This window comes from Nannobrachium achirus (assembly GCF_963921795.1).
Source record: "Nannobrachium achirus genome assembly, chromosome: 17".
Taxonomy (NCBI): Eukaryota; Metazoa; Chordata; class Actinopteri; order Myctophiformes; family Myctophidae; genus Nannobrachium; species Nannobrachium achirus.
In genome coordinates this window covers 22,569,615-22,584,736 of record NC_137824.1, presented here as the reverse complement: position 1 = coordinate 22,584,736, position 15,122 = coordinate 22,569,615, and the positions used below count along the sequence as shown (strand labels likewise).

At 48.9% G+C, this 15,122-nt stretch overlaps 1 protein-coding gene across 1 annotated transcript; it reads left to right on the top strand.

Annotated features, from left to right (window-relative positions):
* Positions 1–7,060: 7,060 nt before the first annotated feature.
* On the top strand, positions 7,061–14,072 carry LOC308301873 (fibroblast growth factor 18-like; the record flags this gene model as incomplete). The annotated part of the gene is made up of 5 exons (XM_080746024.1): positions 7,061–7,092; positions 11,054–11,093; positions 11,353–11,533; positions 13,520–13,626; positions 13,800–14,072. 5 exons carry the CDS (start codon positions 7,061–7,063, stop codon positions 14,070–14,072), a joined length of 633 nt encoding a protein of 210 aa, XP_080602150.1.
* Between the last annotated feature and the right edge of the window lie 1,050 nt (positions 14,073–15,122).

Genomic DNA, 15,122 nt, shown 5'->3' with positions numbered 1-15,122 from the left:
ATTTCCCTCGTCACAAGAACTTCAAGTAGCCCGCTCAGATGGCAAGAGCAGCCTACTGTAGTACATGACTACCTGTACAGTTTTCACTCCGCAAAATAACGCCTCAGCCTAACAATGACTAGCTAGATTGCATGAATAATTACCCTGACATGGGTCCAAGAGAGCATAAAACCCTTCGACTTGAAAGTGTCAAAGTAAAGTTATTCCAGTGCCTCAGCTGGGCTATGTATAGAGACAACAGCTGCGATGGATTCCGGGATGGAGAAGAGAGTGAACATTCATATTCACTGGATTATTATTACCAAGTGAGGGAGAAACGACCAGGCTGCGCGCCACCAACATCGCGCCTAATAAAAACAATATTTTGCCTTTCTCTTCATCTCAACCCTGCAGCTCGCTATCACACAAAACGGCTCTCCGTTAATTAATTCCTGCTCTTGCTCGGGTGCAGCTGTCGATTCTCTCATCTCCTAGACGCAGACAAGTGGCAAACAGGTTCCCATTTCAAAGCCCACTGTACACACTGTACGCATTCCTCGACTCAAGTGTACGCAGCGCTTCGCGTGGGCCCCCTGTCATCAAAGGGCCTTTATTAAGTGTCTCATACATTTACACATTGGGGAACAGTTTAAACTTGGCCCGTGATTAACGGAGCAGGGATATGTATCCCAGAAACCGATGTTAAGGCTGATATCTCAACATCTGACGTGGGGTTTAAGGTCCATGTCTGCAGGTATTAATCAAAACCACAAGTCCTTTTTTCTCCCCAAAGATTTCTCTCACACATGAGCACGCATGCACACACACGCGCGTGCACGCAGACACACACAGTATAGCCTATAGCACGCAGACAAAACTAATTGGACACAATCCCCTGCACTTGACACATCTGAAAACTCCAAATCAGCACAGTGTGACACCAAGATGATGGATTACATTTGAGCTGTTCAAAGTTTTCACAGTGTCATAGCGCTTTAGAGCACACAGCAGGGAGACAATATTCCCTGTCCGCCAACTTGTCTTTGACTGCGTCCAAGCCAGGGCTACTCAACTTAAGATGGCTCAGGGTCCACTCAGCAAAATACCAAAAGTCAAAGGGCCGCAAGCTAAAAATGACGGTCCCATTTTGGACGTTTACAATGATTTTGTAACACACTTTATGACAAGTCTAATAATTAAGGAAACGCACAGAAAACAGCCACATTTCCATCTATATAAGCCAGGCCAAACCTCATTGAACCAAAAGATTGTCATGGATGGAATGACGAAATGATCACATTTTATCAAATTAGGATTTATTCACAAAATGTGAAGTGAAAATGAACAGATGGTTCAATCTTTTTGTAACCGCCCCTTGGAAATAAATAACACTGAGAAGGACCAGACTAATATCCACAACAGTGTCTGGGTATGCAAGGCTATTGAACTTTGGCAATGTAAAGGTATGTTTTCTCATGCCAATAAAGATCCTTTGAATTGAATTAAACAGATAGTAACAGTCAAGAGTGCAACAATTCAAATCGACTCAAATGATATCCTAGAAATGAAATTTCTAATGACATTTCTAGGATATTGAAAGTCTTTCTTCTTTGTAACAAATACAATTAATTATAAAATAAAATAAAAATCTTGTTTTTAAACAAGACAAAAGGTCTCTTAGGGGTTTTGGAGAGACAATAAGCATAGTTCCCTGGCTGCTGCGATCTGTTGGAATGCGTCGGTGCTGACTTTATTTTTCAATGACGGCGGAGCCAGAGACAAGCACAGACAAGGGCCACGTCTTCATTAGCCTGAAACATGACGGTCGCGACCGTTCATATCGCACGACCATCATGCGTCGAGTCTCCAGTGAGCCCGACTGTGGTTGTCTGCTGCAAAATCTCGTGCAGATTTGTCTGTCCGTCTGTCTCGTTGAGGCTACTAGCTGTAGCCTCATCTCGCACTGCTGTCAGTGCTGTGCTCTGTGCGTTGACTGCATTCCCTTCCTGACTCGTTTCCCTAACCTACGGAGTGCACCGAGGCTCAAACATCACTGCGTTAATCGCGCGTTAACTTTTTACATTTGTATTTGTCGCATGCAGCCCTTTCCGCATGCGTGCCGCGGGTTGAGTAGCACGGGTCCAAGCCAACCAATGTATATCCTTCCCTGCCTCCAAACTTGACTCCTTAACCAGTCCTCTGCATAAAGCCCCTGCCCCCTGCCCTTTGGTCATAATGAGTCAACAACTGTGGCCCTAGGGCTCGGTGCCCTCTGGGCCGTGCATTACGTTCCACTCCACTCACCCATAACATAGAAGTCCAGTGCACCGTGCCTCTCCTCCGTGATGACCTTGGGGTCAGGCCAGAATGCCCTCATATAATGAGAGTGCTGTTTGGGGATTTGTTGGACTGCGATAGAGAAAGGACAAGCACGCGCAATGCACCCTGGGTCTTTGTCTGGGCGCTGGCGGTATTGACGAGTGCTGATCGATGTTAATTGCTAGACAGAATGGCCATATTGACCAGGCTCCCTGGATGAAGAAGCCTGCAGGCCCCCGTCAAAGAGAGAGGGAGCAGGAAAGAGAGAGAGAGAGAGACAGAGAGACATAGACAGACAGACAGAGACAGAGAGACACAGAGGGAGGGAGAGAGCGAACCATTGGGCCCAGGCCTAGAGAAGCTACAAGCCCCCCCCCCCCCCACACACACACACTCATAGCTCTCATTCACTTTAATGAGTAGAGAGAGGAGCACAAAAGCATAACGTCCATCAATGCCAAGTCTATTCAACACAAAAGAGGGTATATGCAAAAAAAAAGTGTCCTGGTGTATGTCTCTTTGTGTGTGTTTACGAGCATGATGTGCACACGGATACGTCAAGAATACATGCACGCACGCGGCACAGTTGGTCTGCATGAAAGTCAAACGGTTCACGGTACAAGGATTTTTAAAGAGTAGGGTCTATTGAGTGAGAGTAAAAGAGGAGGGGATGTCCGTGCATGTGTATCAGGCTGCGCGCACACGTGTGTGTGTGTGTGTGTGTGTGTGTGTGTGTGTGTGTGTGTGTGTGTGTGTGTGTGTGTGTGTGTGTGTGTGTGTGTGTGTGTGTGTGTAAAATGTCTAAGCTAAGGATCAATAAGCTGAAGCCGCAGTGGCAAAGACATGGGCAATCAATACGCTGGCAGCAAACAGAGGGAGGGACACAGAGAGAGGCGATAAAGAAGAGCCAGAGAGATTAAAGAGACCGATAGGGAGGACAAGAAATGAACGAGAGAAAGAGGGATGTGACAGAAGGGGCGAGAGGGAGAAAGAGTTGCCTTACAAAGGCCCAATAAACCACCAAATTAATCTCACTTTTTTCCCCGAACTTGTTGTGCTAAGGGTTTGTGCTATGTTTGTTTAGGCTTTGGAAGGTTCAACGGTAGCTATTGCATCAAACCTCCATCTTTCAGAGTGCAAAAACTCCTGTTGTCATCGTTAATGCACTAATTCATCAACGGCATTGATGTATATGATCTCCCCTGAGAATGTGTTGCTTCAATACTTGTTTGCTTATTTTTTTCCTGAAGCATCACAGCAGAAGTTAGATTTTCTTTGTGGCATATGAAGGGAACACAAATATCTTCGCAAAAATATCCTTTTGAGAACCCCATACTGTAGGACCATGGTCATATTTTACACACTTCAGAGTGAATGAACCCATAGCACCCATATTCTGGCCATGTATGTAGGATAGAAGAACATTTGGCCAAAATAGGCAAACATTCAGAAAACATAGCATATTTGCAATGTGTTGCAACTCGACAACCAAGGGGGTTGGGGGACCAAGTATGGACCCCGGTCAATGAAGTATAGTTTAAGTGGTTTCATTAACGCACTGAAGTCAGACTCTCCCATATCAGAATGGAGGAACTTGGCTCTGGATGCGTGCATGCATGGGACTCAACTAAACCCAGCCCCCGCCGCTCCAGCCCCCACCCCCCTAAAGTGTGCTGTACCCCTGTTCTGAACCCTTCCATCTGGACCTTAAACCAGACGGGCCCATACCTCATTACCAGAATGTGGTTCAAATCCCTCTCCACAACATTTACACTCTTGTCCCTTGCAGCAGTGTGGTGAACAGCGAAAAGCACCCAGACACAGGTGCAAAGGCGAGGAGGGAGCCAGTAGTGAGGAGAGAAGGCCAGAGGCTTGTGTGTGGAGCATGACTGGAAAGGCATTCAACCACAGTACCCCTACCCTACCCAGCCCAGCTCGGTCCCGTCCAGCCACGTAGTGGGGTGTGTGTGTGCGTGTGCGTGTGTGTGTGTGTGTGTGCATGCACGCGCATGTGCGTGTGTTATTTGAAAGTACAATGCTGAAAAGACTAAGCTTACAATTGGGGCCAAGATAACTGTCCCTGATGTATTAGGCCAACCCCCCCTTCCCTACCTTCAATACACACACTTTCACTTTTCACTGTGTGTGTGTGTGTGTGTGTGTGTGTGTGTGTGTGTGTGTGTGTGTGTGTGTGTGTGTGTGAATGAAAGGTATGGCAGGAGAGTTGTGTTGGCTTGGCTGACCGTCTGCGGTTCTGCAGCGGTGAGAGGGGAGGGCTGGGAGCGCAGAGCGGGCGTTACTGCCGAAATCCCTGAGAAATGTTCGTTTTGGATCAGTGTCCATGCTTACATACCGCCCTCCCGCTTTTCAAGCGGACTGTCTCTCACTCTCCGTTTCGTTTTTTCCCCCCTCTTAAGGTTTAACTCATAAGTTATGAAACAGGGAGTCAAAATACATCACTTGAAAGCGATAAATCTTAACTTGGAGGGTCCGTCCGTGGCTGTGTGCGTGTGGTGCTCTCCCCGCCCTGCATAACAGGTCCGTATCACACACTGGGGCTGCAGTGGTGATGTTTACTTTCAACACAGGGCAAGGGGACGGTTATGGCATTATGGAGAGAACAGAAAGTCTACTCTAAAAGCGAAAGGCAGATGGCCATGTTTTGGAAAAGAAGACAAGAAAAACTATAAGGGAAAGCTTATCCCGTTCCCCCTTTGTTGCAGCCAGTGACATTTCCAACAGTGTTTCAAATCGCCGCTGGTGTAGTTGGTCGGCATCACATAGCGACTGACTAATCCCATTTTGATCCAATAAGTGTGTGTGTGTGTGTGTGTGTGTGTGTGTGTGTGTGTGTGTGTGTGTGTGTGTTGTGCAGAGCAGGGGGGGGGGGCTGCAGAAGGGGGCGAGGGAGAGGAGAGAGGTGGGAGGGAGAGAGGAGGGAGGATTGATCCGCGTCTGTTAAAATCTTGTTGTGTTTTTTCTTGGAGTGAGTGAGGTAGGTTAGTGCCTGCTGCTGCCGACGCGCCTCTCCTGCATGCGCAGCCCCCTCATTCAGCGCCGAAGAAGAGCTTTTTGTGGAAAGAAACCTTGGCATTTTTTAAGGAATTTTTCTAGGTCTATTTAATTGGAGTGAACTGGATACAAAAAACGCACAGCTGTATTCTTTTTTTCTGTGCATTGTCCTGTGCTGTGCCTTTTTACTCTCGTGTCTGAATGAAAGAGGGAGGCAGACAGATAGGAGAGAGAGAGAGAGAGAGAGAGAGAGAGAGAGAGAGAGAGAGAGAGAGAGACGGTGCAGGGCTGGGGTAGATCTGTCAGTGTGATTAACTAAACACGTTTCCAGCGCACGCATTAACTTTTTTGGGGGGTAATTTCTTCTAAAACAGACGGAGCAGACATCAGACATCTCTCTTTTCTTGCACTGCTGCGCTCGCCGTTATCGAACCGAGAGGACTTGTCGTGCCCTTCATTTTCTCAAGAAACTGCTTAAACTTTCTACGTTTTTTTTTTAAATAAATAAAAAGATCGGATTGCATTTTCCCCCCCCTTCCTTCAAACATTTCGGAGGTGATGTCATCGCGCTGTGTTTTGGCTGGTGTTGTGTCGAGGAGGCTCGGGGAGGAGGAACGCCGCAGCCAGGCAACCAGCAGCGGTTGAGCCGAGCGCAGGAGTCCGGGAAATCAGGTGCAAAGAGCGGCTGTCATTTCCTCGCTTGTGTCGCGGGTGGTTGAGTCCACCGCCACCCAGTCACAGCTGTTCCCATCCTCTCCCAACTCCCTCCCCCTTCTCCTCCCTCCCTCCCTCCCTCCCTCCCCACCCAGCCCCTCATCATCCATCCGCTCCCATTCAACTCCTCTCCCCATAGTTCTCTGAGCTGGACCGCTCCGGGTTCCCATCATCCTCATCATCACCACCACCTATTATTCTCTTGGACACTGTTTGCCGGTGGTGTCCCCTGAGCCGCCACAGCAGCAGCAGCAGCATCGTTGAGACATCAGCGCGCGGGGGCAGCCATGACCGAGGCCGCCCGGCAGCACCCTGCGGCCGCACAGCGTCCGTCTGCATGTCGCCGTCTTCTCCAGCACCAGCCCGCCCAGGTAGCCCGCCTCCCGCAGCACCTAACCCTGCCTCGTGGGGAATAGAAACTTGCCTTTTTTGTGCACGGACTAACACTGACCCGTTTTTTTAATCCATCGGTGTCACCCCTTTATATTTTTTTACAGAACATATCGACATCCTATATAAAGATCATCTTTGGAAGCGTCGGGTGACTCCTTTATAAGTTTGTTGTTGCACTATGACCATATGCATTGGATTACGCAGGAAGACAACGCAGACGGACGATCATCATTTCGAGGGTCATTAGGGTCGATTGGAGTTTGGTCCGTGACGCGTGAGCGCGCTTTCACCTGTTCCTCTCGTTGTCTGGCGGCGTGCAGCCCTTTGATGCCCTAACCTTCACTTTGCCCCGCCCCTTTATTCCATCGTCCCCTCCGGACAGCTGTGAAAGGTTGCCCGGCGGTCACAGTGGCACGGTCACCCCCGCCTCATTCCCCACTCCGCCCGAGTCCACACACTCGTCCACGCCGGGGGAACCGGGGGACACCGCCGCCGATGCCAACGGGAGTGTCTGACTTTGACTCTTTGACCCTGCACAGCATCCAGTGGATTCAAGGAACAGAGGGGAACACTCTGTCGGACTGGCTCTCACCGAGCGAGGAGACTGACTCTGGGCCAAGTTCCATAGTGGAGGGGGGAAGCAATGTGGTCCCTTCTCTCCACGCTGGCTGTCTTGTAAGTCAAGTTTTAGAAGTTCATTCGATATTAGTCTTGGCATGAAACACGGTTATCTTTATGCATATATTTCCTCTGTTGTTCAAACTGTGTTCAAGGCAAGGCATTCCTAAGCTACAGATGTGGATGATGGAGGGGAAGGTTGTAGTGCCTACGCATTACATCACTCCTCCTCAGTCCCCATAGAAAGCATGCCATGGAAGGTCCTGTTTTGACTGGCTGACAGTTCGGGGTCACTGGGTCAGAGTGAAGGCCATGTTACTCATAAAAACCTGCCATAAACATCTCCATCACCATCTGCACTTACTTCAGTGATTGCCAAGCTGGGCCATATCCCCATAGCCAAGAAAACACATTTTTTTCCTACTGAAAATATTTCAGAAGTTGGGTCAAATAACACTTGCTTTATCTAGTGGGATAGGAAAATGATAAAGTGCCAAGACCAAATCTAAGGGAGGATACTGTACAGACTCGGGGTGCTTGAGTTTGCCCATTCGAGGTGTGTCTTGTTAAAAGCCAAAGGATTTATTTTTCTTTCTTTGTGTCGGCTGTACGTCTCCCAGATGGCAGTCATCTCCAGATACTTTTCATTCCTCACACAACCTGGACAGGGTGTGTGCAGTTGGTCTCTGCCTGCTTCTCTCTCCCTCTCTCTCTCTTTCTCACACACACACACACACACACACACACACACACACACACACACACAACCTTTCGTGTCTCTCTCTCTATACTTACCTTCCTAACTACTCACATCTGTCTTTTTGTTGTACTTGTACCTTTTCTCAGATACTTGCTCCGATAAAAGTATGAATTAATAACTGTTGAATGGCCGCACCCCTGGCAGTATCGAAGGAGGAGAGTCTGACTGTTTAGTCTACAGGTCTTAGTTTAGGTCTTCTCGAGCCAACCATCCCTCTTTTCATTTCCCTCTTGCCTATCAGTGTTACCACTCCATCAAGCCTGCAGCCACCCTCACAAACATGCTGTTTTACAAACCCCAGTGCGAGTCTTGAGCCAATGAATGCTGCCAAGGGCCATTTGCTCTGTACAGGAACCTGTTCCTTCTCTCCAACCATAGCTCCACCACAGGACATAGCACTGTTCTCCTAAAGCCACAGCTCCATGCTGAGGCTGCTGTAACCATGCTCCCCGTTCCTATGACTACATTTAGTGCTGATCCCACTAACGCCACACTTACACGCCCACTAGCCTAAACCACTACTCTTCGCCGAGACACACTGCCGTACTTCTGAGGCTCCTATGCCGCGCTGAGGCCCGTTGCTCCAGTGTTGGCCTACCGCTCTAACCACCACTACACAGCGCCGAAACCACTGCTCCGTGCTGAGGCCCACCAGGCCAACCGCCCTCGCTCCATGCTGGAGGCCGCAGCACTCGGCGCTGGGGCCTGCTAGCCTAACCGTGGCCTCCACATGCTAGACCTGCAGGGACGCAGGTTTATGATGTCAGACTCGTGCTTGTTTTGGCAGCCGGCCAAGGCGCACCGGGCTTCCCCTCCTTCTCCAAACCTTCCTCTGTCTTAGCTCTCTCCCACCGACTTGCTCGCAACTTGACTCGGTGCTCTCTTATTCTCTCGTTTTCTCATCCCTCCCCCCACCCGCTGATCCCATCTCTCTCTCTCTCTCTCTCTCTCTCTCTGTGGCTGGCATACGCCGGAGCGTCTGTGGTTTTGGAGAGAGAGGGGAGAATCCAGAGCCGAGGCACTTTTCTCTCTGTGTCCTCGGCAGCATTGAAGCTGTGGTGTTTTAACAGCTGAGACTCCTCACAATGCACAGACGCTCGGGGCCCTTTTCAGCTGCGCAGGCAGAACGCATGGGCCAGCAGCACACTGCTGCGTTGCCCTGGGTGTCTGCATCCATTAGCTACAACTCCAGAGGCTGATACACCAGCTAGGGCAAAAGGCCCCAGGGAGGGAAGAGAGGAAGACAGGAGAAGGAGGAGTACAAAGAGAGAGAGAGAGAGACAGACGTGAACATGTTGTTGGAGAAGAAGCCTCTGTGTGTGTCCGATACGTGTGATTCAAGAGGGAGTGACATGTGTTAGGATGTGCATGAGCGGAACCCACCCCCTTCCTCCTCCTTTTCCCATTATTTATCTTTTTGTCTACTTCTCACGCCAGACTACACTCTCTGGCTACAATTCTGTCTCTCATTTTCGTCTCACCCTTCCCCTTTTGATTCATCTGTACCTCCTTTATGCAGCACCCCCCATCCCTCTTTCCTATCGGGTTATCCTTCAATCTCTCTTTCTCCCATCTTCCCTGCCTTTCGTTATGACAACAGAGTACCTCCCCATTCACCTTCTCTGCACATTGCGTGCCCTCTTTTGCTCTCTCACATCCTCCATGTACCCCATTATTTCTCTCTTTCCCTCTCTCTCTCTCTGTGTCTCTATTCATCGTTCACATCATTCACGCTCTAATGTAATTATCTCTATCCCTGTGTGTACCCCTCTTTCTGCTTCTCTTCTTTGCATTCTCTCTCTCACTCTTTCAGCACTGCATATGTCTTTGCTTTGGCCCAGCTGTCAGCTGCCTGCTCCTGCTGTACACACGCACACGCACACACGCACGCACACACACATCTGTACATATGTGTGTATGTGTCTATGTCTGTGACAGTCTGGAGGAGTCAAACTGCTAACCCCAAACATAAAGGCAGATGGGAGGCGAGGGAATGATAGCCGAAAGGTAGAGTGGAGCGAGAGAGAGAGCGAGAGATAAGAGGTGGGATAGGGAGGACAGCAAGTGCGAGACAGAGATAGCGAAAGCAACAGAGAGATAGCGAGAGGGGTGGCATGCAGAAAGATACCGAAAGATGAGGTGAGGAAAGATGAGATTCTAGAGTTGCTCTTCAGCCCACACACTTTGTTATGAGCTTCATCAATTCTTGAGTCACAAATTCAATGCAGCTCAAGGCCTATCTGTAGAGATTGCATGCCACAAGCACTCCCTAGCTAAGACTGTAAATAATATTCAATAGGTCCAAGGCCAAGGTCTAAACTGCAAAATATATGAGAAATTAATTTTGACTGTAACCGCTGTTTGCCATCAGAAAGCTCTGCTAATAAAAGGGTCCTTTGGTTGCCAACATTCTCTCAAATACAAGAAACAAAACATAGAGCTCACATAGTGCAAGTGCCCTTTAACCCATTCAGAACGGGTACACATTTTGTGTATCATTATTTTATGCTTTAACTATTGAAAAATAGTAGATATACAAGCTCACAGCGCGGCACCGAGTGCCGCGCTGCGAGCTCGTAGATCTGCTATTTTTGAAAAGTCGTGAACATTAGAATTTTGACCCGATTCTATAAGTGTCTTTTGAATCCTTCTAATTCTAGGCCTAAATGGGTTAAAACGTCTTTCCACAGTTTTCAGACACCACATTCTTCTCCCATTAAAAGCATCGCGATCAAATCCAACCCGACACTGCGGTCCAAAGCCACAACACAGGAGTGTGCACCTGCAGTCCGGCCCAGCTGTCTACATACTCAGAGCAGCCAAAAATGAGCCAGCCTTATTCTTAGAAGTCCATACCAGCACATGTTCTAGACGCCTCGGCGTGTTCGCCAGCTAGCCATGGTCCGCGCGGGTCATTTGGAGGCCAGATTTTGGCGTGTTAAAAGTCACGGCACGGTCAGCGGCTGTGGGCTGGCAGAGAGGGCTGGTTGCGTGACTGTAAATACTACAGGGTGTTGTCCGACGGCCTATGCCTGGACATCTGCCTGTCTGTCTTTCTGTCGTAATCGCCATGCCAGCTGCAGACCTTGTGGCGTACCTAAAAACCTGATGAGGAAACTTACGAGATGTTGAGCAAATATAGGGTCGAGAAGCAGAGAGCATGGAAATCTCTCGGTGTCACATGAATTGTACAGACGTTTCTCTCTATTTTGGCTACACTTTATCAGTTTCTCTTTCTACAATTTTGTCTTTCCCCAGATGTATCCAGATGTTGCTGGTGATGTGCAATCCATTGCAGGTGAGCATGGGCATGGGTTGCATTTCAGCGAGAGAAAGTGACATGTCAGATAAAAGTTACAGTATTTGCAGTAGACTTCACACTCTAATTAATGTATGCATTTGTCGCCATGTGTCGGTCTTCATATTTATGCGTTTTTCTCGGCCTGTGTGTTTGTGTGTATGTTTGTGCGTGCGTGCTGGCCACTATATGCCCCCCCCTGTGTGTGTGTGTGTGTGCGTGTGTGCGTGTGTGTGTGTGTGTGTGTGTGTCTTCCCAGCAGGTGTTTGGTGTGGATGGGGTGAACTTCAGTGTGCATGTGGAGAACCAGACGCAGATTCGGGACACCATGAGCCGCCGGCACCATCGGGTCTACCAGCTCTACAGCCGCACCAGTGGCAAACATGTCCAAGTGCTTGGTCGCCGGATCAGTGCCCGCGGAGAGGACGGAGACAAATATGGTAAGACACACACACGCACCACGCACACACGCACGCACGCACACACACACACAGCAAACATTACACACCCAATTGCTGCAACCACAGAAATGAATGTATACCGAGTGCATGCATGAACGGATACAGAATGCAAGTGCATGCATGCATAGACACCCAGAGCCTGTGCTCACACACACACGCACGCGTGCACAACCGCACACATGCGCGAACGCACACACAGGTATGTACAAATGCACGCGTATACACGCACACACACACACACACACACACACACACACACACACACACACACACACACACACACACACACACACACACACACACACACACACACACACACACACACACACACACACACACACACACACACACACACACACACACACACACACACACACACACACACACACACACACCTCCCCAGGCTTTGGCACAGGGGCAGTGAAGCTTGTCTTGGGAGTACAAAGACCTCATCGACTGGCTGCTGACTCAATGATTCACAAGAGAGCAAAAGAGGGAGAGAGAGAAAAGAGCGAGAGAGAGAGAGGGAGAGAGAGAGAGAGAGACACACACAGAGAAGAGAGTAAGTGCGAGGGTGCAAGAAAAAACAAGGAAAAAAGGATGATTACTCATCCTCCCTGTTGTCTCCTCTGGATTTAAAACAGCAGGCTTCCTCTAGCCCCCCCTCCGTCCCTCCCCCACGGCCCTCCCTGGCTCCCCTCTCTGCGTCTGCAAAGCCCGATGCCTAACCCATTCCTAAACCACAGAGAATCAATGGGCAGAAGAAACCCAAGCCATAACGCCAAGCGTCCATATTTCTCCCCCGTGAGTACAAGGGGGCTCGCGTTCACCCTCTCCTAACCTATTCACACATTGATTCAATTCATGTGAAAGCGACCAATTTAAGTCGGTGCCACAGTGGAGGGCGAGATTGCGGTGTTTTTGACAAATGCTCCTCAAGAGACGAACAGCCCTTCACGCACACCGTCTGGCCTTGTACATAAAACACTGTATGGGGGGCCATGGGAGGTTTATGTGTTAGTGTGTGTTGGGGGGGTACAACAAGGAGAGAACCAACAGAGGAAGAATGGCGAGCGTGCATGAAGGTGTAAGCATGAAGCAAAGGGGCAGGAACGAGAGGAGGCAAAGAGTTGGGGGAAGAGAACGGAAGAGGGGGAGCGGGAGGGAGGTATTGATTTCTCTTGACCCCTTTGTTGACTAAGGTCATGTAGGACCATTTTAGGGATTTATTTTTAAACAGGCACAAGCACCCTCTAAAGACGTGGTTTGTGAAGCGGTACTGCCTGGAAGAATGAACACAAGTCTGCATGGTCACACGCATACATGCATACTTGCACATTAACAGCCTTGCAGTCAGATTGTTCTATAAGCTTCATCTTTAGCTTACCGCGCGCTCCTTCTATTCTTGGCCGTTATCTTTTTTTACGAGGCCCGTTTGTGGTCAGCAGTCTCATAACCGTGTGCGTCTGTGTGTGTGTGTGTGTGTGACCAGGCTTATCTGACAACCATCTGTCCAGCCAGACATTTACATCTGGCTGTGATTTATCAGCACATTTAATAGCTACTATGATTTCTAATGCTGTTATTTAATCCTGCCTGCCTGTCTGACAGTCTTTTGGTCTCGTTAAAGACTCAAACTCTGATTCCACTGTGGTTAGTGGTCTGTCTGTCTGCGGAACTGACATCTGTCTGTCCAGTGGATTTGTCTTCGGTTTGTTTAGTGTGCGATGCCGATGCATATCATTTGCTGTGAGTTTGTCAGAGGCAGAGGGATGGTCTATACTTGCAGCGTTTTCCTTTTGTAAAAAAATGTCATAATAATGACAATAATCAATAATAATTATTGTTTACCGAGATGGAAAAAAGTGTGTGAGATAACTGGGATAAAAGCTATTAGAGCCTGTTTCCGTCTACACTGTCTGTGGCTCTAATGTCTGTCTGTCCCTCTGTCTGTCCCTTCACAAGCCCAGCTCGTAGTGGAGGCCGATACCTTTGGTAGCCAGGTGAGAATCCGCGGCAAGGAAACCAACTTCTACCTGTGCATGAACCGCCGTGGCAAGCTGGTGGGAAAGGTGAGGACTCTCTTTAATTACAACATCATTTACAGGATCAATCAAAAGATAATTTTCTTGTTCTCATAGTTTCCTGACCAGCCTCTATCTCTATCTGTGTGTGTGTGTGTGTGTGTGTGTGTGTGTGTGTGTGTGTGTGTGTGTGTGTGCCTGGGGACTATCTGCTCTCTCAGAAGGCCAGTAATCGCAGCGCTGACTGCGTCTTCGTGGAGAAGGTTTTGGAAAATCACTACACGGCTCTGATGTCAGCGCGTTACGCCGGCTGGTATGTGGGCTTCACTAAACGGGGGCGCCCTCGCCGCGGCCCACACACACTGCCCAACCAGCAGGACGTTCATTTCATGAAACGCTTCCCCCCCGGGGAGCAGCCGGACTTAACCACCCCCTTCCGCTTCACCACAGTCAGCAAGCGGAGCAAGAGGGTGCGCGCCACAGGGCCTCGCTAGTAGCGGCTATCACCCACTGCCCTGTTGTCTAAAAGCCTCGACCTGAACCTGCTAACAGCTAACTCACTCCTCTCTAACGTCACACTACACTGAACGCCTCCCTTTGCTGGGATAACAAACATTGACCATCCTCCTTAAACCTGATGAATGATTTACGGGAGTTAACCTAGACACCTTCTAATTTGTCACGATTCCGGGTTTTCCACGATACTTTGCTCACAGGACAATACTAACTTCTATATGACTTAATCCATCACTAGTAGCTCCAAGGGCCTGGTCAGCCTTCCTACACTGCCCAAAGATATTGACTGGGCCCTTGAAGGGTGGACAAAGTGAGTCCAAGGCTCATCACTATATGAAAACCTCAATCGCAAAACTACAAAACCCACAATGCCTGCATGTATCCTATTTTGGACCAGCTATTTGACAGTGTCTAAAATGGGATTACCACAACAGAACCATACAGAGAGAGAGAGAGAGTGGGTAAAGTCTGAGCAAACATGGGAGTGGGTGATTAGCCAAAGGATAAAGGGAAAGATGCAAGGAAAACTGAGAGGATGCAGGAAGCACAGTATGTGGGGCAGACAAAGGCATGGAATTAACTGGACCGATCAAATGGAACATTAATGGACTGTTGACATGTGACGCACTTCTCATCTTTGTCTCATTGCTTGACTGGTTGGAACCTATGAGACATGGGATGAATGAAAATAAAAGACAAGTTGAGGGAATGGCAGAGTGAATGTGTGTATGAAGGAGGTAGTTTATGAATAAATGGATTGAATACATTTGTGTGTGTGTGTGTGTGTGTGTGTGTGTGTGTGTGTGTGTGTGTGTGTGGGGCACCAAAGACCATAAGTGAAGCTCGAGGACGAGGGACTCTGGAGAGGGACTACACACGCCTTGTACGAACCCACGACAACTCACTAAAGGGACTGAAGCTTTAAAAAAAAAAAACTGGAATGTATAAAACAAAGCTGCACCAAACCCGACCTACTAGGCAGATGCACCAAACCAAACCGAGGACCAACCAAAGACAACTGGAAAACT